General features: G+C 34.8%; 2 protein-coding genes across 5 annotated transcripts in view; one reads left to right on the top strand and one right to left on the bottom strand.

Annotated features, from left to right (window-relative positions):
- Positions 1 to 24084, bottom strand: part of LOC101895423 (A disintegrin and metalloproteinase with thrombospondin motifs 1) — a 266152-nt gene that overhangs the window by 80453 nt on the left and 161615 nt on the right. The gene's annotated exons all lie outside the window — the stretch shown is intronic.
- On the top strand, positions 2749 to 9148 carry LOC131802447 (uncharacterized). The gene is made up of 2 exons (XM_059122780.1): positions 2749 to 3979; positions 7412 to 9148. The coding sequence occupies exons 1-2, from the start codon at positions 2974 to 2976 to the stop codon at positions 8902 to 8904; spliced, it is 2499 nt and encodes an 832-aa protein (XP_058978763.1). The 5' UTR covers positions 2749 to 2973; the 3' UTR covers positions 8905 to 9148.

Here is a 24084-nt window from a genome sequence, read left to right as displayed (position 1 = left end):
TAGCTAAACCGACTTAGAATTTTACGCTGATCAAAAATATATATATTTTGTTGGGTCTGACATGAGTATTTCGAGTAATTACAAATGGAATGACAAATTTAATATACCCTCCATGGAATGGTGGAGGGTATAAAAGTCCTAACACGAACTTTTGAAGCCGCAGGAATGAAGGGAATGTTCTAGTATCCTATGTATTTTTAAAAATGTGAAAGATGACTGGCTGATTACCTCCTAAAGGGTCAGATGAAAGCTGAGTCTTGAAATTACTATTGGCGAATGAATATTAGTGGTCGATTGGAAAATATCTGTTATCTTTTATAAAAGCTGTATCAAAGTGTGGACCTATATTGATATTTTCTTGTAAATAGCGTTACTGCATAAAAATAATGAGAAATGTAAAAAATTAGTAAAAACCTGTAAGGAAAGCTCAAAAGTCGGGCGGTGCCGACTATATGATACCCTACACCACTATGCATATTTAGTAGAGATCTCGTAAAAGAAATTTTTATATTGGTTATTTCTGAGCTCTATGAGATATCTGGTACTAAATATGATTACACCAAATCGGATGAAACGCATATATGGAGCTAGATCTATATCTGAACCGATTTTCACCAAGTTTTAAATGTTAACTTCTAGAATGAATTCGCTCGGAAGTGCAAATTTTCACTCACCTTGGGCTGAAATTAGCCATTTGGTGCACAGGAAACCTAAAATCGGACGATTATATATAGGGAAGCTCTATCCAAATCTGATCTGATCTTGATAAAATTTGAATCATTTCCACCAAATTTAAAGTATCCATTTTTATACTAAATTTGATCGGAAGTGTCAAAATCCACCCTATTTGGACTGATATTAGCCATTTGGTGCACAGGAAACCTAAAATCGGATGAATATATATGTATGGGAGCTATATATAAATTTAGATCGATTTTTACCAATTTCAATAGAATTTGTCATTGAGCCAGACAAATGTTATTTAGAAAATTTCATCTCAATCGAATAATAAATACGACCTGCATTTTATTTACAAAAAATACATTGACAGACGGACGGACGGACATGCATAAATCGACTCAAAATATGATTCTATTCTGATCGCCAAAAGGAACTATGGGTCTATCTCGTTTTCTTCTCCATGTTACAAACAAATGCACAAATACATAATACCCTTACTACTATGTGGTGTAGGGTATACAAATTAAGTGGAAAACATGGCCAATACCTAAACGGATCATGAAATTAGTTTCAACAACCACATTTTACTTAACGTTAAGGGCCGGTCAATTGGCCACCTAGATCGTGCGATTTATTTATAGGGCTATGGTAGAGCTCATGTCTGTGCAGACGAGTCCGCTCCAGGCGACGCATTCGAAGACAACACTGAAGAATTTTTTCATGAGATGCCGGCCGACATGTTGGATAGAGTATATAGTTTAAAAGTTGACTAAGCGGATGGACCATTTGAAGCGCATTTCGATCAACATTTGCATGAAATAATCTTCAAACATTAAATTATATGGACCATACTCTCAATTCAAACAAACATTTCTTTGTTTCTTTCATATAGTTCCGAAAAAATTGCCCGTTCTATAGCTTTTGTCCCATGTGACACATGTTTCAGTTTTTAAAGTTGTCCAACTAAAACACGGCTATTATTGCCACAACTCCATCACCCGCTTAGGATTATGACAGTGTCATGTGGTGGCGATGATGATGGTGCAGAATTACAATGAAAGAGAGATCTTCTGGCTTTAAAAACAACAACAAGAATCGCAACAACGACAACAACAAACAGCAACAAAATGAATGGCATGTTGAAGTCTTGTAAAACATCATTAAATCTTTGATTGGTTTACATTGCGGTTTAGATAGGCGACGGTGGAACAAAGCCATCCATCCCATCCCATTCCATCCATGGCATTGGAGTAGAATCTTAATAAAGAAAAAAATCTGCAAAGCTTTTCGCTGCATTGGGAGTTTCTGTTTTGTTGTCGTATTCACTTTTTTCTCTCAAGCTAGAATCGCTAACATGCTCGCTCGATTGTTGTTTTCTTAAATGGTTATTGTTTTGCTTTTGGTCTATCTTCTTCGCAATTGAAGTTTCCTTTGTTCAATTAAGAAATTCTTTGCAATGTCTACGGATTCCGCATGGCCATTTAACAAATGTTTTACAGAGACTCCATTGTTATAACCCAAACCAGAATGCCTTTCCAATGACTTGGCAATATATTCATATTACAATTATCGTATTCATATTACAATTATCGTACCATCTGTCATTTAGAAAAAAAAAGCCACACCCTTCTTGCAAATCACACAATCGATCGTATTTCAAATCATACGATCGAATCAAAAGACCAATAAATAATCATACGATGTATCTAGAATTAAAATAAACAATTATGTATATTGCACTCATTCACAAATAAAGATTTAGTTCTATTCCAGCAGCAAACTTTAATTGACGTGTTATTTTTTAACGCGAGTTTCGCCAAAGGGAGGAAACTCACTTTAGTTTTTAAAAAAATATAATACTATTAAGAATGATTATAATTGGCGCAGTCGGTAGGATTACCATGATCGTTTGGTAGTCCGTGAAACGAAATCCTACGTAAAAGGATAAGTCCTCCGGAAAGGGACAATAAACTTAGTGATTAAAGAAACATTTTAGTGAATAGTAAAAAAGAAACAAGTTAACAAAATTACGTTAAACAAGAAAACTAGGAAAAGTTAAAAGTGGACATCACATCCTAATAAGAGAGAAATAAATTTTTAAGATTAACAAATTGTTACAAATTTAAAAAAGCAAATAATTACAATATAAGAAATAATTACGAAACTTAAAAAGTGAAAGTGGTAAAACATTAGAGGAAAACTAAAAAACATTAAAAGACTTACAAATAGCCAAAAAATAGCAACGAAGTGAAATTTGGAACATTAATAAGATTATAAAAAAATTGAAACAAAATGAATAACGCAAATCAACCAGCCCTTAACCCAGCGCAAAACAACATACAATTACGTACGCTAGACATCAATCCCCTTACATATATTGAAAAATTAAGGGAATTTGATGGGAAGAAGGAAGACCTCACAACATTCATAACAAATGTAGATGACATAATTCCTACATTAATGTTATACAACGAACAAGCTCAAAGAATGTGTATGAACATCGTAAAATCAAAACTAACTGGAAACGCCAGAAGAGCAATGGAGGTTCATCCCCATTTGACCCTTTGGACTGACATAAAAGCGATGCTAAATACCAACTTTGGTGGCTTTGCCACTGTGGACCAATTATATCAGGAACTGAGAGCAGCGCAGTATAAAGGAGATACTATGGATTTCTACAACCACATCCAACACAAACTAGCAATTCTTAACCAAAAATGTGGTCAGGAGAATCGATTGGATGAAGTCGATAGGAATATCCAAACTGGTCTGAAGACTTTTATAACACGTCTTCCAATCCATATGAGGACTGTATTATGCGCATTAAAACCACAAAGTATGGAGGAAGCTTTGCATGAATTGAGCTCTGCGGGATTCCTGAACAACGAAAAGAAGAAGGACAAACCACAACCAAGTCCCCAACAACAACATTGGCAACCAAAAATAATGCAGCCACATTACCAACAACAGCAACATTGGCAACCAACGATAATGCAGCCACATTACCAACAACAACAACAACATTGGCAACCAAAAATAATGCAGCCACATTACCAACAACAGCAACATTGGCAACCAAGGATAATGCAGCCACATTACCAACAACAACAACATTGGCAGCCGAGAATTGTACAACCAAATTTCCAGCAACATGGATCGCAACAACCTTACTACAAGCCTCAGCAACCACAAATCAGACAACAGCCTCCAACATCATATCAACAAAAGCATGAATCAATGGATGTTGATGCATCTCAACAATCAAAAAGGCAGACACACCACCAGGAGCAGAAATCATGTAAGAATTTAGAAGGTATTAACAATGAAATAGAGATAAGCGAAATGTATCAAGATGATTTGTATCAAGACAGTGTATATCAGGATAATAAAGAAGATCAATACAGTTCTGAATATGAGTATGGTACTAATGAAAATTTTGAAGCCAAAGCGGAAAATTTTCGGTTAGTTCCTTACAAGGAGCCACCGGACTTCCCTATATCATACTCAAAGGAAGATCAAGGAAAACAAGATTATTAATTGACACGGGTTCCACAGAAAATCTAATATGTAAAGATCATTGTCCTCCACAGTATATAAAAAATTCTCACACTCCAATATACATTAAAACTGCAGCAGGTGTCATTACGGTTGAACGCAATGCCCATTTTCCAAAAAATTCTATTAAGATTCCCCTTAATTCAGGTACAACATTTAGGGTGTATACCTTTCACAAATTCTTCGATGGAATATTAGGCAACCAAACATTACAAGAAAATTGTTCTGTAATTGATTATAGGAAAAAAGAAGTAAGTATTAACGGTCAAAAGTTCAGGATATATTTTGAAGGAGATTCTGAAGATGACGAATTTTCACTACAAACATTGCCAGAACTCCATCATATTAACATACTAGGAATTACTGAGCAGCTAAGGACAGACCACCTAAATACAGAAGAAAAATCAGAGCTCCAAAGATTAACAACTAAATATGAAAATGCCTTTTACCATCCGGGAGATGATCTGACCTTTACCAATGAGATAAAGCACAGGATAGAAACAGGAGATCATGGCCCTGTATATACGAAATCATATAGGTATCCAGCAATACATACTGAAGAGGTAGATCGACAAATGAATGAAATGCTAGAACAAGGTATAATAAAGCATAGTTCATCTCCATATAATTCTCCTATCTGGGTAGTACCCAAGAAGGAAGATAAAGTAGGAAACAAGGAATGGAGAATTGTTATAGACTATAGAAAATTGAATGCTATCACTGAAGATGATAGATATCCAATACCAGTAATTGACGACATACTAGATAAACTAGGTCGAGCTAACTATTTCACAACATTGGACTTAACAAAGGGATTTTATCAGATTGAGGTAGATCCAAAAGATAGGGAAAAAACAGCATTCTCTACAACAAATGGACATTATGAATTTATAAGAATGCCATTCGGTCTAAAGAATGCTCCGGCAACTTTTCAGCGAATGATGAACAACGTGCTCAGAGAGCATATAAACAGGATATGTGTGGTATACATGGATGATATTTTAGTATTTTCGACTTCATTACAGGAGCATATGGAAAACTTGGGAAAAGTTTTGAAAACATTAGAAGTTGCAAATCTAAAAGTATCCTTAAATAAATCAGACTTCTTGAAAAAAGAGACTGAATTTTTAGGACATGTAGTGACTAATAATGGGATAAAACCAAACCCGAATAAAATAAGATGTATTAAGGAGTTCCCCATACCAAAAGATGTTAAGGAAATACAAAGTTTTCTGGGATTAACGGGTTATTACAGAAAGTTTATCCCAAGTTATGCAAAAATTGCAAAACCCTTGACCATGAGACTTAAAAAAGATGCAATAATTAATACTGAAGATGCTGACTATGTACAAGCATTTAAGAAGTTACAACAGATTCTGATGTCCGATATGGTACTTCAATACCCGGATTTTGAAAAGAGTTTTACTCTGACTACCGATGCTAGTAATTATGCATTAGGAGCCGTCCTGTCACAAAGCAATGGACCAATAGCGTTTGCTTCACGCACTTTAAACCGTCATGAGATTAATTATTCCACAGTTGAAAAAGAATTACTTGCAATTGTTTGGGCAGTTAAGCAATTCAGACATTATCTTTACGGTAGGAAATTCGAACTAAGAACCGATCATAAACCCCTTATATGGCTGGCAAATCTTAAGGACCCTAATTCCAAACTAATCCGTTGGAAAATAAGGTTAAATGAATACGAATTTGACATCAAACATGTAGAAGGAAAGGATAATAAAGTAGCTGATGCTCTCTCAAGAATTAGAGAAGTTAATGCAATCACAGCTAAAAGAAAACATAAATGTGAGATATGTAATAAAATGTTTAGTAAGAAGAATCTGCTTAGGAAACATTTGGATGAACATTTAAAGAAAAGACCACCTTCACCTACTTCTACAATACACAGTGCTGACGAAGATGGCCATAATTTCTTTAAGATATCAGAGAAACCTCTTCAGCACTACAAGAACCAAATAAAAATTGACAATTCCAAGGACAATAAGACGACACATGAACGGATATTTGATAGGAATAGGAAAATATACGCTTATGAAACATTCGACGACGAATTAATATCACGAATATTGAATGAAGCCATGGAAAATAATCTTTCAGCATTGTATTGTGAGGATACGGAAATTTTATTGAAATTACAGGAAAAATATAAAACCACAAAAGATAATCCTTTAAATACAAAACAATTTGAAATCATATTAACAACTAAATTTCTGCAAGATGTTAGATACGAAGAACTCCTAGAAATCATAAATAGACACCACCGATTTGAAAACAATCATCCAGGAATAGATAAAACATATATTGAATTAAAAAGGAAATACTATTATCCGAATATGAAAAAGGAAATTGTTAAAATTATAAATAACTGCGTTATATGTAATTTCAAAATAGAAAGAAACCCCGTCAAATTACCATTCGAGAAAACGGAAACACCACATGGACCTTATGTTCATTACCACTTGGATATTTGGTATCTTAATAACCAAATATTTTATTTGACCATGATTGACAAATTTACAAAATATGCAGCAATGGAAGAATTATCTGACAAAACACCATTACAGGCTATAAAAGCTGTAAATAAATTGTTCCTCATCATGAAGAAACCCCAAAAGATTACTATGGATAATGACCCGACGTTTTCTAATCCAATATTTACGGGACACCTTGAAGATAATGATATTCAGTATCACTTTACAACACCTCATAGACATACTGGTAATTCGGACATTGAACGTTTTCATAGCAGTTTAAATGAGAATATTAGAATATTAAAAATTAGGGAGGAAAATAATGATGTAGCATACAACTATGATTTACCTTTGCAGGCATTACAGGCATACAACAATAGTTTACATCTTTCTACGAAACAGAAACCCATTGACCTTCATTTTTATAACTCAGATATTCATATGGAAAAAGTTTATAATGAAATTGAAACAGCAAAGGAAAAGATGTTAAAATACAGAAATAAAGAAAGAAAGGATGAAGATATTAATCCTAAATTTGGAAGAACAGCAATCCCTCATAAGACCGAGACTAACATAAAACAGTTGACTACACGGAAAATTAATGACAAAAAATATAAATTAGATAACCGAAATACAATACTTCATAAAGACCAGTTCATTAAAAGGAAATGTCTTTCCAGGTCTCTGGAAGTCCTTGCTGGCGATTTTCTTGATGATATCCCCAGTGGTAGCGCAGAAGCTCGAGGTAGTCGATTTGAATAAAGGCAACGGATATGCAATGATACAACTTAATGACAAAATGTTAATAGATGACTATATTAAAATTCTTCACATATTTAACACCACAAAATATATGGATTTTTTGAATGAATTGGGAGAGGAAGTTTCGCATATTAATGATTCATTTTTATCGCATGAAATCGAGCACATACATTTACGACTTAAAAGTATTATTCCCCATCAAGCTAGAAATAGAAGAGGTTTAATTAATCTTTTTGGTACAGGATTAAAATATCTATATGGTACAATGGATAATAATGATAGAGAAGAGATTGAAAGACAACTGCAAAATTTGGAGAAGAATGAACATAATATAATAACGCAAACTAATAATCAAATACACATAAATACACAATTTGACAATCAATTAGCTAACTTAACAAAATTATATAATGACCAAACAAAACTGTTGATTAAGAGCATGTCAAACGTTAAATCAATTAAAGATAACACAGCAAAAGCTGATAAAGTTTACCATCTTAAATACCAAATTGATCATATGGGCAAATTATTAGATAAAGTAAGAGACCTAATCTTGGCTTCCAAATTAAATATTCTCACTCGAGATATCCTGAGTGATGAAGAAATTAGAATATATAATATAACCATAGATAAAATGAAAGAAATTAAGATGAATTTAGCCCTTTACAAAAATAATATAGTATTTGTCTTAAAAGTACCCCAATATAATCCTAAAATATTCCAAGAAGTATATATTCAACCAATACCTAATAAAGAAAAAATGCAAATTAATATTGCAGAAAAATTGTATATCACAAAAGATAATAAAATTTATTATGATGTTAATGAAACACCAAATCTAAGGGAAGTTGAGGATGATTGTATATCCAATCTGTTTAATTATAAGCTCATGAAATGTCATTATATACAAAATACTAAACCAAAAGTTGTCGAAATTGGCTTAAATATTATAATTGCTATAAATACTAATCAAATTGTTAATCATACATGTAACAAATACCCATTAAAATTATCTGGAAATCACATGCTGATCATAGAAAATTGCAAAGTAAAATTGGACAAATGGTACAATAAAGTAATGTTTCAAAACATGTTAATAATTCCAAATCCCTACAGAGACATACATATGATAAATGATTCATATGATTCTTTAGAGGAAATACAGTATCATCATATTAAAAATACCGAATTCATATCACAAATAAAATTTGAACAGAAAGTAACTAATTACACAGTAATAGTCTTGACAGCTGTAATTATACTTATTATAGCATTGTATCTGTATGTAAAATATAGATCAAACACAGTAAAAGTAAAAGTAACTATGCCCTTCCCCTCAGCTCCTTTGGAACACGGGAAAGAGTCTTCGTCCGGGGGTGTTATAACCCAAACCAAAATGCCTTTCCAATGACTTGGCAATATATTCATATTACAATTATCGTATTCATATTACAATTATCGTACCATCTGTCATTTAGAAAAAAAAAGCCACACCCTTCTTGCAAATCACACAATCGATCGTATTTCAAATCATACGATCGAATCAAAAGACCAATAAATAATCATACGATGTATCTAGAATTAAAATAAACAATTATGTATATTGCACTCATTCACAAATAAAGATTTAGTTCTATTCCAGCAGCAAACTTTAATTGACGTGTTATTTTTTAACGCGAGTTTCGCCAAAGGGAGGAAACTCACTTTAGTTTTTAAAAAAATATAATACTATTAAGAATGATTATAATTCCATGGTCTTCTGGTCAATAACAATCGACAATGATTCAAAGACTTCTGAATGGTGGTATTTTAGTTTTGCTTTTTTTTTTAAGTCTACAGCTTCAATTGATTGTTACAACAACCATAGATAGATATCAACTTGCAACAGCATTTTAATCGATGTTCAATGCACTTGTCAGGTTTTAGTTTTTTTTTTTTTTTTTTTTGCATTTGTTGTATTTTTTTATTATTTCAAGTCCTTTTGGCGAGAATTGTTATTAATCGAAGGGGTTAATGGTTACATTTAACATCTGAAGCAATTCATTTCGATATTCGTTGGCCCCTAGGCTGAAATGAAGTTTCTTAGTCCGATATGAGAAGTTGAAGTTGTACAACACATCAATTCCAGTTAATGGACAAAAAATGATGGCATTTGACACTGGAGTTCGAAAGTGAGCATGGCCTTTTAAATTTCAGAGCTCAGAGCCCAAAATTACATCAAAATTTGTTAATTTTTTTATGTAAATCTGGGAAGTCACTCAAAATGGGGGGGGTACTGTTTTATGGGGGCTATACCAACAATATTTCCAATATTGACCATTTTTGGCACAGCAACTCATTTCCCTATCTAAAACTTAAATGTTAAATTTCAGTAAAATCGATTGAAAAAATATGGTAAAAAAAAACAATTAAAATATTTCGTATTGGGAATGGGGTTCTACGGGAGCTATATAAAATTATGGACTTATAGTAACATTGTTGTTGTGGAGACATCAGATACCCTTTAAGAACACCAAATGTCAAATTACAACCCATTTTATTAAAAAAATTACCTAAAATCCCTTTTCATTCTCGCGAGCAGGATTGTTCGAAGAGAGGAAGTTTTTTTTATGGAGTGTAGACTTTACTCTTTTGTTTTATGTGGCAACGCTCCCGAGTCAGTCCTGTTTGAAAAATTAAAATGGGTGCAGAATCGCTCAAAATAGAGCCAGAGTTTCCTCGTGAGTGTAATCGGAGGAAAAAATATTATGCTTTTTGAGTTTTGCCTTGTTAAGGCGAAGATCATATGTTTTTTTATGATTTATGTGTTTGTTTTCTCTTTCGAGACGAGCTTAATGATCTGAAATTTGCAGTGAAAAGGAAAGCCAGATAGACACTATCACACACTCACCACTATGCGACGCGTTTCGCCGTTGGTTAAGCGGCTCATCAGGCATATTTGGTGTGGATGTTATTGCAAATTAGCATATGCGAATTATACACTAGAAACTCTCCAGGTTCGACTCAAGTTCTATTGGCAGATCTTTTTCACAGCAAAGTTTTGTTTTTGTAGTGATGGATTTTTTGTCCACAACAACTACATTGCTTCCAATGTTGTTTCCAATGTTGTTGTTTACTTGTTTTAGTGCTGCTTTAGGAAGACGGGTTAATGGCTCTGAACGTAGAGACGGCAACTTCTAGTTGGCTGCACACCGAGGTCCGCGGTTCAAATCCCACAGCCAGGCTCGGCTTTTGATTTTTGATTTTGATTCAGATCGACTTTGAGCGAGTTTCAATCTTTATTGGAATTCGAGGAAGTTTTTCGGAGGTCTGCCTTAAATCTTCAAATTCATTCAAAGGGAGGGCTATGTCCAAACGAGAACTTATCTCCACAATTTAATACCGCCAAAGCGTTTCTCATCGAAATAACGGTTTTAGATGGGTCTCTTTGTATCAAATCCGTTTGGAGTCGATCAAGAGATGTCGGCCCGTCTGTCTGTTTTGCTGCTGCGCACGAAAGGAGTATCCCATTTGGTCAAATTTTTAAACATCGGAAAATTATTATCAAACTCGTGAGTTCAACATATCGCAATATTACATTCGGCAAATATGGAAAAGTGAGCTCTGGGTAAAGCCATTGAAATTCCAAAAAGTGCAAGAACTTACATCGCAACAGAAAGAAAATAGACTCAAAAGAGCTAAAGAGTTGCTTCGCTTGGCCGAAAGTGGTGAACTGCCAAATTTAGTTTTCTCCAATGAGAAAACATTCGTTGTCCAGCAGTTTGTAAACAAAAAAAAAAAAAAAAAAAAAAAAAATGATCGTGTTTACTTGCCAAAGAGGTCAGCTCAGCTGAAAATGTGCACCTTCGGTTGGCCACCAGAACTCAAGCACCAGCCATGATGATGGTGTGGGCCGCCATAACGGCCGATGGTCGCTCTCCGCTCGTATTAATCGACCGTGGCATCAGAATAAATGCCGAATATTATTGCGAAAATATTCTGGAGGGTGTATTAAAGCCTTGGGCTCGCAAACATTTTGGCCGCGGACCTTGGACATTCCAACAGGACTCAGCACGCGCCACCCAAAAATGGTTACAAATAAGGTTCGCAAATCTCCGAATACCAATCCATTGGACTATTGTGTCTGGGGTATTTTGGAGCACAAGGTTGGCACTAAAAAATACCAAAGTGTCGATCACCTCAAGCAAGGGCTTAGCCTGGAATGGTCCAAAATACCGCAGAGCAACATTCGGGCAGAGTTTGCCGGTTTCATTGGCTGTTTGAAGGTTTCGTCAAACGCGAACACTCTGTGCCCACGTTACTCATTTCTGGGTAGTGCCAGAAGTAAGTTCTTTTGCTTTAAAATTTTTAGGAAACAACTCATTATATTTTATTATATTACCTTTAAATGGATTATACGGCTCATACAGCTTCCAAGTTACAATTTTTTGTTATTGGTTTTTTCACTATTTTAACATTATATTTACCCCCCACTGTAATTTTTCAAATACCGCCTCAGAAGAAAAACTCTTATTGCATTCTTTTATGACCACGACCGTTCTTTTATGAATATGCATGGCTAGTGACACGAAAAGTTTTTTTCTTCCTTGCGATCGGTTTGTCTGATTGTCGGTCTTAATGGCCGTTACTTTGGCATTGCCGTTAAGTGCCCAAAAGAGGCGGGTGTTTTTTTTAAGTTTCTCCTCCATCGTCAATGCATCGTCGTTCGTGTCTGATTTATTGATGTGAAAACTAACGGTGATTTTTAGGACAATAAAGGCAAGTCATCGAGTTCTTGCATTCGTGCGTTACTGTCTGGAGGCGAAGATAACATGCTGGCTAACTTGCTGTGGGCCATGCGAATTGTCTGATTTATGACTTACGAGAATACAAGTTTATTATATCGCCACGAAGAACTTGTTTTGCCCGCAAAAAAAAAAGAAGACAGAAGAATATATTTTGGTTTACTTTAAAATGAAGGTTTTGTTAAAGTGCTCTCTGTGGCGATTTGCATGTGGCCAACGCCCAAAGATTTTTTTTGCACCGGCTTAAATGACAAGCCTATATTTTTTTTTTTTTTTTTTGTTGAAGATGAGCAAATTTTTGGATTTTTTTGTGAAGATTGCATCAAGAAAGGTCTTTAAAAGTGTAATGCTATAACAGCGGTTAAAGCAATTTTTTAAATAATATTCCCGCCACATATCACAAAAAAAAATGAGTGAATAAAATGTATGTTCCATATTTTGAATACTGAATGTACGAATAAACCGAATTTTAGAATAGTTACCAAATGGTCCATTTTGAGAACGTACCTGAAAAAAAAGATAAATGCAATTAATAAATACAATTTAAAATTATTTTAAGCTTTTTTCAATAATTCATTCTTAATCTCCCATTAATAGAGAATTTATGACGAATATATGAAAAAGGGTTGGCCACATTTGGAACTGCATCAACCCCGGAATGAGAAAGGAACCTGGAATGTCTAAAATTCGTACCAAATTTGCATTGTTACACATTAAACCAACAAGACGCTTAAGTAGAGTGCGAAGTGAAGAAAATACCGCAGCTGTATCGGCCAGTGTTAATGATGTTCATCAAATATCGATTGATCGCCGTTAGGCTTAATTGGGTCTCTGTTACTCAAGAACATGAAAAATTTTGGGGAGAGAAATAGAGCAAAGAATTGAAGACGAATGACCTACTGCAATCCTTTTTATACCCTCCACCATACTATGGAGGGTATTTTCATTTTGTCACTACGTTTGTAACTCAACGAAATAACGATCTTATATACTCTTGATCAGAGTAAAATTCTAAGACGATTTAGCCATGTCCGTCTGTCTGTCTGTGTGTCTGTCCCGATATTCGGTACTTTTATAATTTTAGCGACATTATTCACCGGAATTGTTTCATATTTGGGCTTTGAAATTCGAAATGGATACTACAGCCTAAGACAGAAAATTGTCTGTGCAGGTCCACGTCTTCGTATGGCCCCCATATAACGGTACCCCCCGATATTCGGTATTCTGATGATTTTAGCGACATTATTTACCGGAATTGTTTCAAATTTTGTATTTGAAGTTCGTCATAGATACTACAGCATAAAACAGAAAATGGGCCACGTAGGTCCACTTCTTTGTATAGCCCCCATATAACGGTACCCCCCGATATTCGGTATTCTAATGATTTTAGCGACATTATTTACTAGAATTGTTTCAACTTTCGCATTTAAAGTTCGTAATGGATACGACATCCTATGACAAAAAATTGTCTGTGCAGGTTCAGGTCTTCGTATAGGCCCCATATATCAGTACCTCCTTACATTCCGTATTTTGACAATTTTAGGTACAATACTCACCGAAATTGTTTGAGATGTCGTATTTGAAGTTCGTAATGGAACTTCAATGGAACAGGTCCAGGTCTTCGTATAGCTCCTATGTAACGGTACTTCCCTATGTACGATATTTTGATTATTTTGGCTACATTATTCACCGTTTAATTCAAGTTTCGAATTTGAATATGTTAATGGCTTGTGACAAACAATTCCTATGTACAGGCCCTAATATTACGGCTATATTCGGTATTTTTAAAATGTTAATAGAATTTTTAATGGATTTTATTTTTTAAAAATTTTCAAATTCCTTCTAAATGGTGGAGGGTATTCAAAGTTCGTCCCAGCCGAACTTACAGCTTTTTTACTTGTTTAATCTAAAATCAAAAATCATTTTTGGCTCAATGGGTGCATAGATGAGAAGAATTGTCATTTTTGGAGTAAAGAAGTATGATTTATGGGATGGTGGAATCATTGTTCAGTACTGTTTCAAAGATGCTGCGAATCGTAACGTAACTGTGAATGGTGAGCGCTACAGTGAGATGATATCCAAGTTTTATTTTTGCCCAATATGCAGGAGCTCGACTTGCATGACATTTGGTTTAAACAGGACATCGCCACATAGCACGCCTAGCAATAGCCTTATTGAGAGGCGAGTTCGGTCCACTTTTTATTTCACGTTCAGCATCGCTAAATTGTCCGCCTAGATCGTGCGATTTAACGTCTTTAGATTATTATTTTGATTGACCCATTGGAAGGCAAAATTAAAACATTTTTCTTGAGATACCGGCAAAGAGTATGTCAAAGTTTGACTAAGCGGAATGACCAATTGAGACGCAGTCGCGGTCAACATTTGCATAAAATAATCATCAAATATTTTTCTGTATTTTTTATTCCCTCCACCATACATAGTATGGAGGGTATATTAAGTTCGTCATTCCGTTTGTTACTCATCGAAATAATAATTTTAGACCTAACAAAGTATACATATTCTTGATCGGCGTAAGATTCTTAGACGATTCAGCCATGTCCGTCCGTCCGTCTGTTGTAATCACGCTAGAGTCAAATCGATATAAAATAGGAAGCTAAAATTTTGCACAGATCAGTCTTTTGTCTGCAGGCAGGTCAAGTTCGAAGATGGACGGTCCACGACATCATATAGCCCACGACATCTGTTGCCCAGTGTTATTTTACAAGTGATTTGTTTTTTTATTGCTTTATCCACACACACAATTGACGGAGGACAACTTGTTGCAATCCAGCCTGTTGTAATGACACCTCTCATACTTAACCATTAATGACCACAAATAAAATGCAATAAAATCATAAAATATCAAATGACATACTGGAGAAAATTGACATTAAATACTGGCAATTGATTGTATAAATATTAGATGACATTTTTATTGTATGGTTTTGTGGGCATGATGCGGAGTATTGATTTCAGGTTGGTATATGCGGTAGGTATATTTTCCATTTATTTATTCATGACAAGTGACATTTTATTTATTTTGCTTTTTTTTTTTTTCAATTTTCCAAAGGATGATCTGTGCTGCTGCTATCTTCATTGTCAAGTTTACATTTATGTGTGTTCGGATCATGGGAAGAATTTCTTGAATGCCATGGAGGAGTCAGGGTTAAAAGGGGAAATATTAACGATGATATTTTTAACGATGTCATAAATATGCAATTTGTGTCATTCATGCATAATTAAAATATTGGTGAATGCACGCGCAGATAAGACATTGGAATTTATGGGGGAAAATGTGAATTTAAATAATATGAAATGAATAAAATATCAGGAAATAAAATTTATATAAAATAAATAAAAGGAATTACGATGGCAAAAAATCCTGACAAAGCTTAAAATAATAGCATTCTTGAAAAAAAACCTTTGCAATAAAAAAAAATATAAAAAATAACTAAGTGCGACAAAATTCCATTTTATCAATAATTTCGAGGAAAAATCAGCAGATTATGAAAGTAAAAAATGAGGGGACAAGTCCCTCCCCCTTCTTTTCAAGACTTTTGGAAATTTTCAGATTAAGATTCCTCCGAATCCGCGCATTTTAGATATTTGATGTAGTTTGAGTTTGATTAAAAATTGCAAATATTTATTTATTTATTTATTTTTTTGAACATTCATGGAAATATTTCTTTGATATACAGTGGAAATAGAGATTAATTTGCCCTGGCGACTTTTAGTAAAATTTGATGAAGAATATATTTGTCTTTGATGTAATTCTTCTAAAATGATGCCTTGTTGGAAATTTTTGCCCAAACTCACAAACAGTACGGCTTATCCCTAACAAGTATAAAAGCAGTAAGTTCGGCCGGGCCAAATACCTTTCACCATTTGAAACAAATTTGGAAAATTTTCAAAAATATAAAATCTATTAAAAATGCAGTTAAAAATCTTAAAAATACCAAATAGAGACGTTAAATATATGTCTATACGAAGACCTGAGACTGCATTGACAACTTTTGTCATAAACGATTACAATATTCACACTTCACTTAAAAAAGAAAAATCCGGCGAATAATGTAGCTAAAATCATCAAAATTCGAATATACCCTTATATCGGGGTTGTACGAAACCAGGACTTACATATAAATTTTAAACAATTTTGGTGAGTATTGTACCTAAAATCGTCAAAATACAGAATATAGGCAGGTACCGTTATATCGAGGCTATACGAAGACCTAGACTTTCCTTGATAATTTTCTGGTATGGACCGTAGTTCCCATTACGAACTCCAAATAAAAAAATTGAAACAACTCCAGTAAATAATGTCGCTAAAATCATCAAAATACCGAAAAAAGGGGGGCACCGTTATATGGAGGCTATACGAAGACGTGGACCTGCGTAACCAATTTTTTTTCATAGGCTGTAGTACCCATTACGAATTCTAAATACGAAATTTGAAACAACTCCGATGTCGGAAATAGCATCAAATTTTAGAATAAGTTTAGATTTGTACGAATTGGTCACCTTTGGCACGAATTATGGCCTTGAAATGGCCACTGAAAGCGTCACGCGCTGCCCGAATGTTGCTCTGCGGTATTTTGGCCCATTCCCGGCGAAGCGCTTGCTTGAGGTGATCGACACTTTGGTATTTTTTATTGCCAACCTTGCCTTGCAAAATACTCCAGACACAATAGTCCAACGGATTGGTATCCGGAGATTTTGGTGGCCATTGTGCGCTGGAATTGAAGCGAGGAACCTCATTTTGTAACCATTCTTGGGTGGCGGTTGCTGAGTGCGATGGTGCTGAGCCCTGTTGGAATGTCCAAGGTCTGCGGCAAAAATGTTTGCGTGCCCAATGCTTTAATACACCCTCCAGAATATTTTCACGATAATATCCGGCATTTATTCTGATGCCACAGTCGATTAAAACGAGCGACCATCGGCTTTTATGGCGACCCACACCATTATCATATCCTGCGCTTGAGTTCTGGTGGCCAACAGAAGGTGCACATTTTCAGCTGACCTCTTTGGGAACTAAACACGATAATTTTGGTGGACAACTAATGTTTTCTCATCGGAGAAACCAAATTCGGCAGTTCACCACTTTCGGCCAAGTCGTTAATACACCCTCCAGAATATTTTCACTATAAAATTCGACATTTATTCTGATGCCACGGTCGATTAATACGATCGGAGAGCGACCATCGGCTGTTATGGCGACCTATACCATCACCATGGCCAGCACTTGAGTTCTTGTGGCCAACCGAAGGTGCAAATTTTTAGCTGTCCTCTTTGGCAAGTAAACCCGATCATTTTGGTGGACAACGAATATTTTCTCATCGGAAAAAAAAAACCAAACTCGGCAGTTCACCATTTTCGGCCAAGCGAAGCAACTCTTTAGCTCTTTTGAGTTTATTTTCTTTCTGTTGCGGTGTAAGTTCTTGCACTTTTTGGAATTTCAATGGCATTACCCCGAGCTCATTTTCAATATTTGCCGAGTGGAATATTGCGATATGTTCAGCTCACGAGCCATTTTTTGGCCACTGTGACGCGGGTTTCGATCAAGTCGCTTCTTTACTTTTCGAACCATTTCTGCTAATGTTGCTGTTTTCTTCCGTCCATTTCCTTGACGTGGGGCTACCCTACCAGTATCACGGTAACGATGGTACGAGACACAAAAGATTTATTCACATTTAAATGCTGGAGTGTTCCAACGATAGCCACTTCTGATTTTACAGCCAAATATAAAGAAATCACACTATCACGCTTGAATTCCATCATGAATAACTTTTTTTCTGGAAAATTCTCACCAAAATGCTTTTGTATGCTTGTAAACAATATAGTATATTTATATGGGGGTTATACAATATCGTGGACCTAAATAGACAATTCTCTTCCAGGGGGTAAATTACTAAGAAGGAACTCAGACAATTTAATTTAAGAATTTGGCTACAATCATCAAAATACCCAATATTGGGTGTACCGATATATGGGGGCTATACGATATGTGTTCGAGGACCTATAGTAGAGTTTTGTGCGAAAATATTCTTCGTTTCATTTTTTTCTGCAATATTGCCGAAGCAGCTACATACCTAAATTGCATGGATTCCGAGGAATCTTAATTTGAAAATGTACAAGAGTCTGGGAAGGGGGGAAGTTGCCCCCTCTATTTTGGTTATTTTTCGATGTAAACTTCGCATTCAAATGTCTTTTTTTTTTCCATAGCTCTACTTTCATCACCTGCTGTATTTGCTAGGTAAATATTTTTGTGTTGCACAGTGTAATTATTCCCCCCAACAAATATTTTTCATTGAATAATTGACCACTAGAAACAATAAACTAGCCATGATGTTATGACTTCTGGCCTTAACACTCTGATATTAATCAATTAACTTAACACCATATCATTACGGATGCGGAGGGTTGGGGAGGGGAAAATCAATCGCAACGATTTAATAGAAAAATCATTCATTAAATCAATCGATTTATCTCTGTTACCACCTCTAAATGACTGGCATTTATCCATCGACATCAGCGGTGGAAAATTTTCATTGTTTTTGCCTCGCACTGGCAAATTAAGATATTTGAAACCCATAATTTTGAAATGAAATCATTGAATAGAGTCATGGCCCCGCACCAAGGAGTAACCAGAGGCGTAGTGAACTACTCAAAAGTTAATTAACAATGGAAAATTGTATATCATTATTACCGTTGTTGTTTCTATTTTTTGTCTGCAGCAAATTATTGCAGGGCTACACCTCCTGATAAGGCAGTCAGTCAGCCACCCAGCCAGCAGTCATCCAATCTGACTCTTTAAACGCTGCTACTGTTTGCTTGTCTGTCTATCTGACAGTAGTTGCTGCCTAGGTTATGGCAATGCCCCACCACTGGCAATCACCCGACATTAATTGCAGCGTCTAACATTGTTGCAGCGATGGCTGCTGTTAAATATTTATTTGCCGCATCATTGCTGCTTTAATGCGACAAATTAAAAAATATTACAAAGATTATAACACTTCCAGTGAATAATGAGGAAGATTTTTTTTGCAATGATTTACTTAATTTTTATTGTTTAATTGCTTTATTTTTCCCTAATGCAATTGATGTGGGTTAGTGCATGATTGGGTTAGATTACAGATTTTTCACAAAATAGTGAAGGACAATTTGATGGAAAAGAAAACCCGTATTTGGAAAAAAAAATGGAAAATCTGACGGTTGTGATTGCTATCCGATCATTACCTACATATAAAAGAGTCGTAAAATGACTGAGTGAGAATAAACGAGCAGACTGAAGCTCGAATTTTGAAATTTTGCACGAGGGTCAGTCTAGGTGTGTAGGCGTGTAACAGTGTTTTTTTTTTTTTTTTGGAAATTCGTACTAAATAGGTACGAAAAGTATTAAAATGTACTAAAAATTGAGTACTTTGTATTGGGTAAGTGGTATAAACTAGAAATCTGAAATTCGAAATGAGAGCCACTGATGGAGTGGAAGTTAGCTGCACCAAAAGGTACAATTTTTAAGGTTACGAGAAGTTCATAAATTGTGCGAAACTTCAAAACTGGTTGCTATGTAATTTGAACGAATAGAGCTGAAGGTTGGAAAGTAAGTTGAATTTATGAAGCCGGTTTTGGAAATGTGTGCTAAGTGTGCGAACTGTACTAAATGGTATAAGATTTAGAATAATTTGGTTTAAGATGAACGGATGAAGCTAGAATTATAAAATTTTATTTTGGGGTCCCTGTTGGAGGTTGGTTTTACGAAAATATACGAAAATAACTAAATGGTACTAAATTTGGTACAATTTAGTATTGGGTGAACAGAGAATGTTTGCAGTTGGAAATGTTGAATAAGGGTGAATTATCTCCCTCTCTTTTGATATTTGGAATTGAGATATGGATGTGATTTTGGAGTTGTACTAGAAGTACTAAGTTTTGTATGGAGTGATGGAATATGGTGAAAATACTAAAAATTGATATAAATGTCACTGTTGGCGTCTGTGTTTAATAAATGGAGGTGGCTTTGAAACTAGGCCTCTCTTGGTAACTGAATTTGAGATATTTCGGAATTCGGAAATAAGTACTAAAATTGCTCGAAAAGTACTAAGTGGTACTAAATTGGGTATTGGTTGAAGGGATGGAGCTGGAACCCCGAAATTTGGCATAGATATGACTTTTAGTGTCTGTGTTTAATGTATGGATGTGGTTTAGGAAATGTGTACTAAAATTGTTCGGAAAGCACTAAGTGGTACTAGATTTGGTATTAGCTGAAGGGATAGAGCTGGAATCTTCAAATTTGATATTGAAGTCTCTGTCGGTATCTGGAATTGAGAAATGGAGGTGTTTTTGGAAATGTGTACTAACATTGTTCGAAAAGTTCTAAATGGTACTAAATGTAGTATGGGTTGAAGGAATAGGGATAGAATGCTCAAATTCGATTTAAAGGTCTCTGTTGGTATCTGGAATTGAGATATGGAGGTTGTTTTGGAAATGTGTACTATATTTGTACGAAAAGTAATAAATAGTTCTAAACAGGGCATTGGCTGAAGGGATAGAGCTGGAACCTCGAAATTTGATATAGATGTCACTGTTGGTGTCTGGGTTTAAGATATGAAGGTGGTTTAGGAAATACAGTGGTGGCCAATACATATGCAACTGGACATCACATATTGTAAAATGACTCATAAAAGCAATTTTTGTTCCAAGCAATACGTTAATAATACATCTATATTCCTCTGTAGTAACTTAGACACCGATCATATGTACCAGAACAAACATCTGGTTTTGATTTTGTCAATTTTTTTTTATGTTTATCGATAACCTAAAAATGGATATGGACAAAACATATGCAACTCTTCGATCATTTACGGATAACGGTATTTTTACCACTTTTTCTCACGTGTTTTCATAATATATTTGTTGAAACTGTATTAATCACGGATAACCTTGCACAAATTAGCAGTAGAATTTCGATTAAAAGTAAAAAAAAGATATTTAATTATGGCGCGGGATAAGTTCGGAATCGAGCTAAGAAAACGTATTGTGGCCGATTTTTCCGAAGGAATGTCACAAAAAAATATTTCACTAAAATACAAGGTGCATAAAAGTTCAGTTTCTCGCATTATTGCGAATTTTAAAAAGAATTCGGATGTTTCGGTACAACACAGCGGAGGTCGACCTCGCAAAACAACTAATCGTACGGACAATTTAATAATCCAAAAAGTGAAAAAAGATCCTTTTATCACATCCTCAAAAATTGCTGCAACACTCCCAATACAAATTTCTGATCGGACTATTCGCAGACGTCTAAATGATGCCTCCCTTCCAGCCCGCCGCCCAGCAAAAAAACCTCTTATTTCCATACGTAATCAAAAAAAGCGTTTGCAGTTTGCAAAGGAGCATTTACATTGGACAGAAATGAAATGGAGAACTGTATTGTTTAGCGACGAATCCAAATTTAACGTCTTTGGTAGCGATGGTATGCGTTATGTACGGCGACCACCTAATAAGCGGCTCCAAGCTCGATACTGTACAAAGACAGTGAAACATGGAGGAGGCAGCGTAATGGTGTGGGGGTGTTTTTCTGCTGCAGGAGTAGGTCCATTGCATAGAATTAATGGAATAATGGATCAGTACATGTACAAAGACATATTGGAAACGGTAATGCTACCATATGCAGAGTATGAGATGCCATTGCGATGGATATTCCAGCACGACAACGACCCCAAACACTCTTCAAGAGTTGTTAAATCGTGGTTAGCACAAAATGATGTTGCAGTAATGCAATGGCCACCGCAATCACCTGATTTAAACCCCATTGAGAACCTTTGGGAAATCGTCAATCAAAGAATCAATCGTGAAAATTGTACAAATACGAATATTTTGTACAACAGGTTGGAAGAGGCCTGGAAATCGATTCCTCAACATTTTATTGACAACCTTATATCGTCCATGCGTCGCCGATGTCAGGCTGTAATTAAAAATAAAGGATTTGCTACAAAATATTAATATTCTTGCACAAACAATTTAACACAATGATTGGTTGCATATGTTTTGACCAACCAAATATTAGACTATATTGAATATCTACAAATTTTCTATGTTTTCTTTGTTATAAGTATGGATTAAATTTTATTTTCTGTTAACCAATAAAATGAGCTAAAAAAATTTATAACAAGTTCCGTTTGTTTCCTTTAGAAAATATTTTTTTTAGAGGACTTCTTAAAAAACTAATATTTGTTGCATATGTTTTGGCCACCACTGTATGTACTTAAAATTTTACGAAAATTATTAGATAGATACATTATTGGATGAGGCAACAGAGCTAAAATACTGGGGTTTGATATAAATATCGCTGTTGGTGCTTCGAATTAAGATTTGGAGGTGGTTTTGGAAATATGTACTATAATTGTACGAAAAGTAGTAGATAGTACTAAATTGGGTATTGGGTGAAGGGAAATAGGTGGTTTCCCGAAATTTTATATAGTGGTTAAGACATGGCGGAGGTTTTGGAAATGTGTGCTATAATTGTACGAAAAGTACTAAGTGGTACTAATTTGGGTATTGGTTAAAGGGATAGAGCTGGAACCTCAAACTTGGCAAAGATATTATTATTGGTGTCTGTGGTTAAAAAATGGAGTTGAGTATGGGAATGTGCACTATAATTGTACGAAAGCACTAAATTGTACTAAATTTGCTATTGGGTGAAAGAATAGAGCTAGAAAACCGAAATTTTATAGTAAAGTCATTTTAGGTTTTTAGGGCTTACATTTGGAGACGTTAAAATAGTTATGGACAATGAAAAATGTGGGTCCATTGTGCATAGGTGTTACCAATATCCAGCTCGATACACTTCAAAATTTTTTAGAGGCTTTGTGGTATAAAAGTTTTACATTTTCCTATTATTCTTTTTGAAAGAGTAAAAACTTAAATAATATATAAAACCTTGAAAGTCCGAAAATTTAGTACGATGAATACAGTTTTTATTAAAAAAATAAACAAAATTCCCATTAGCCTAAAGCAAATTGTTGGAATAAATCTAACATTTTAAGGTGGAATTTTCACTGACGAAGTATCGGGAACTTGCTAGTAATTCATATTTAGTACTGTGCCTCATCTTTCTGTCAGTGTTATATTTGGTTCAAAGAGGTTCAAATTCCACAAGTATATTTTCGATATAAATGAGAGAGCATTGGGGGACGTACCAAATAATTGGACCTACATTCCCAAGTTGTCATATGATCTATTTTGGAATTATCCTAAAATTATGAAAAACTCAATTGGAACCGTATTTTTTTATTCAATTCACTTTTGTATCGTCAGCAGCACCCAAATGTCCAAAAATGTATTTCTTCCATGAACACCTAGGGTCTCAAAGCGTTATTTCGATGAGGCAAATTTTAGCCCTATCAAATGATATATACCCTCTGCAGCCTGAGGTCACAAAAAGGATACATTTTTTGCTTCTTGAAAGCTATATATCAAATTACTCTAAAACTGCAACAAACTTTCAAAAAATTTAGATCTAAGTAATAAATTTTAGATCCAAAGTACAGTGTTTAACACCTTTTGGATTTCTGATTCCTCATTAAAGGTTCATGACAAACCTTAGCATTCGAGCACAACTCCGTCCCACCGTCCTAAGGTACCATAATAACCTATAATAATTGAAATGAAAATTGCAGAACAATTAGATTTCATTAAAAAGAAAACTGTGTACCAAATTTTAGAATTCTACAACTATACTATACAAAACTGAATTTTTATCATTCGCTCAATATATTCTCCAACATATTTTGGTATTTTATAATCAA

This window comes from Musca domestica, unplaced genomic scaffold (assembly GCF_030504385.1).
Source record: "Musca domestica strain aabys unplaced genomic scaffold, Musca_domestica.polishedcontigs.V.1.1 21, whole genome shotgun sequence".
NCBI classification, from domain to species: Eukaryota; Metazoa; Arthropoda; class Insecta; order Diptera; family Muscidae; genus Musca; species Musca domestica.
The sequence above is the reverse complement of the archived record's forward strand: the minus strand, read 5'-3'. Positions and strand labels throughout refer to the sequence as shown.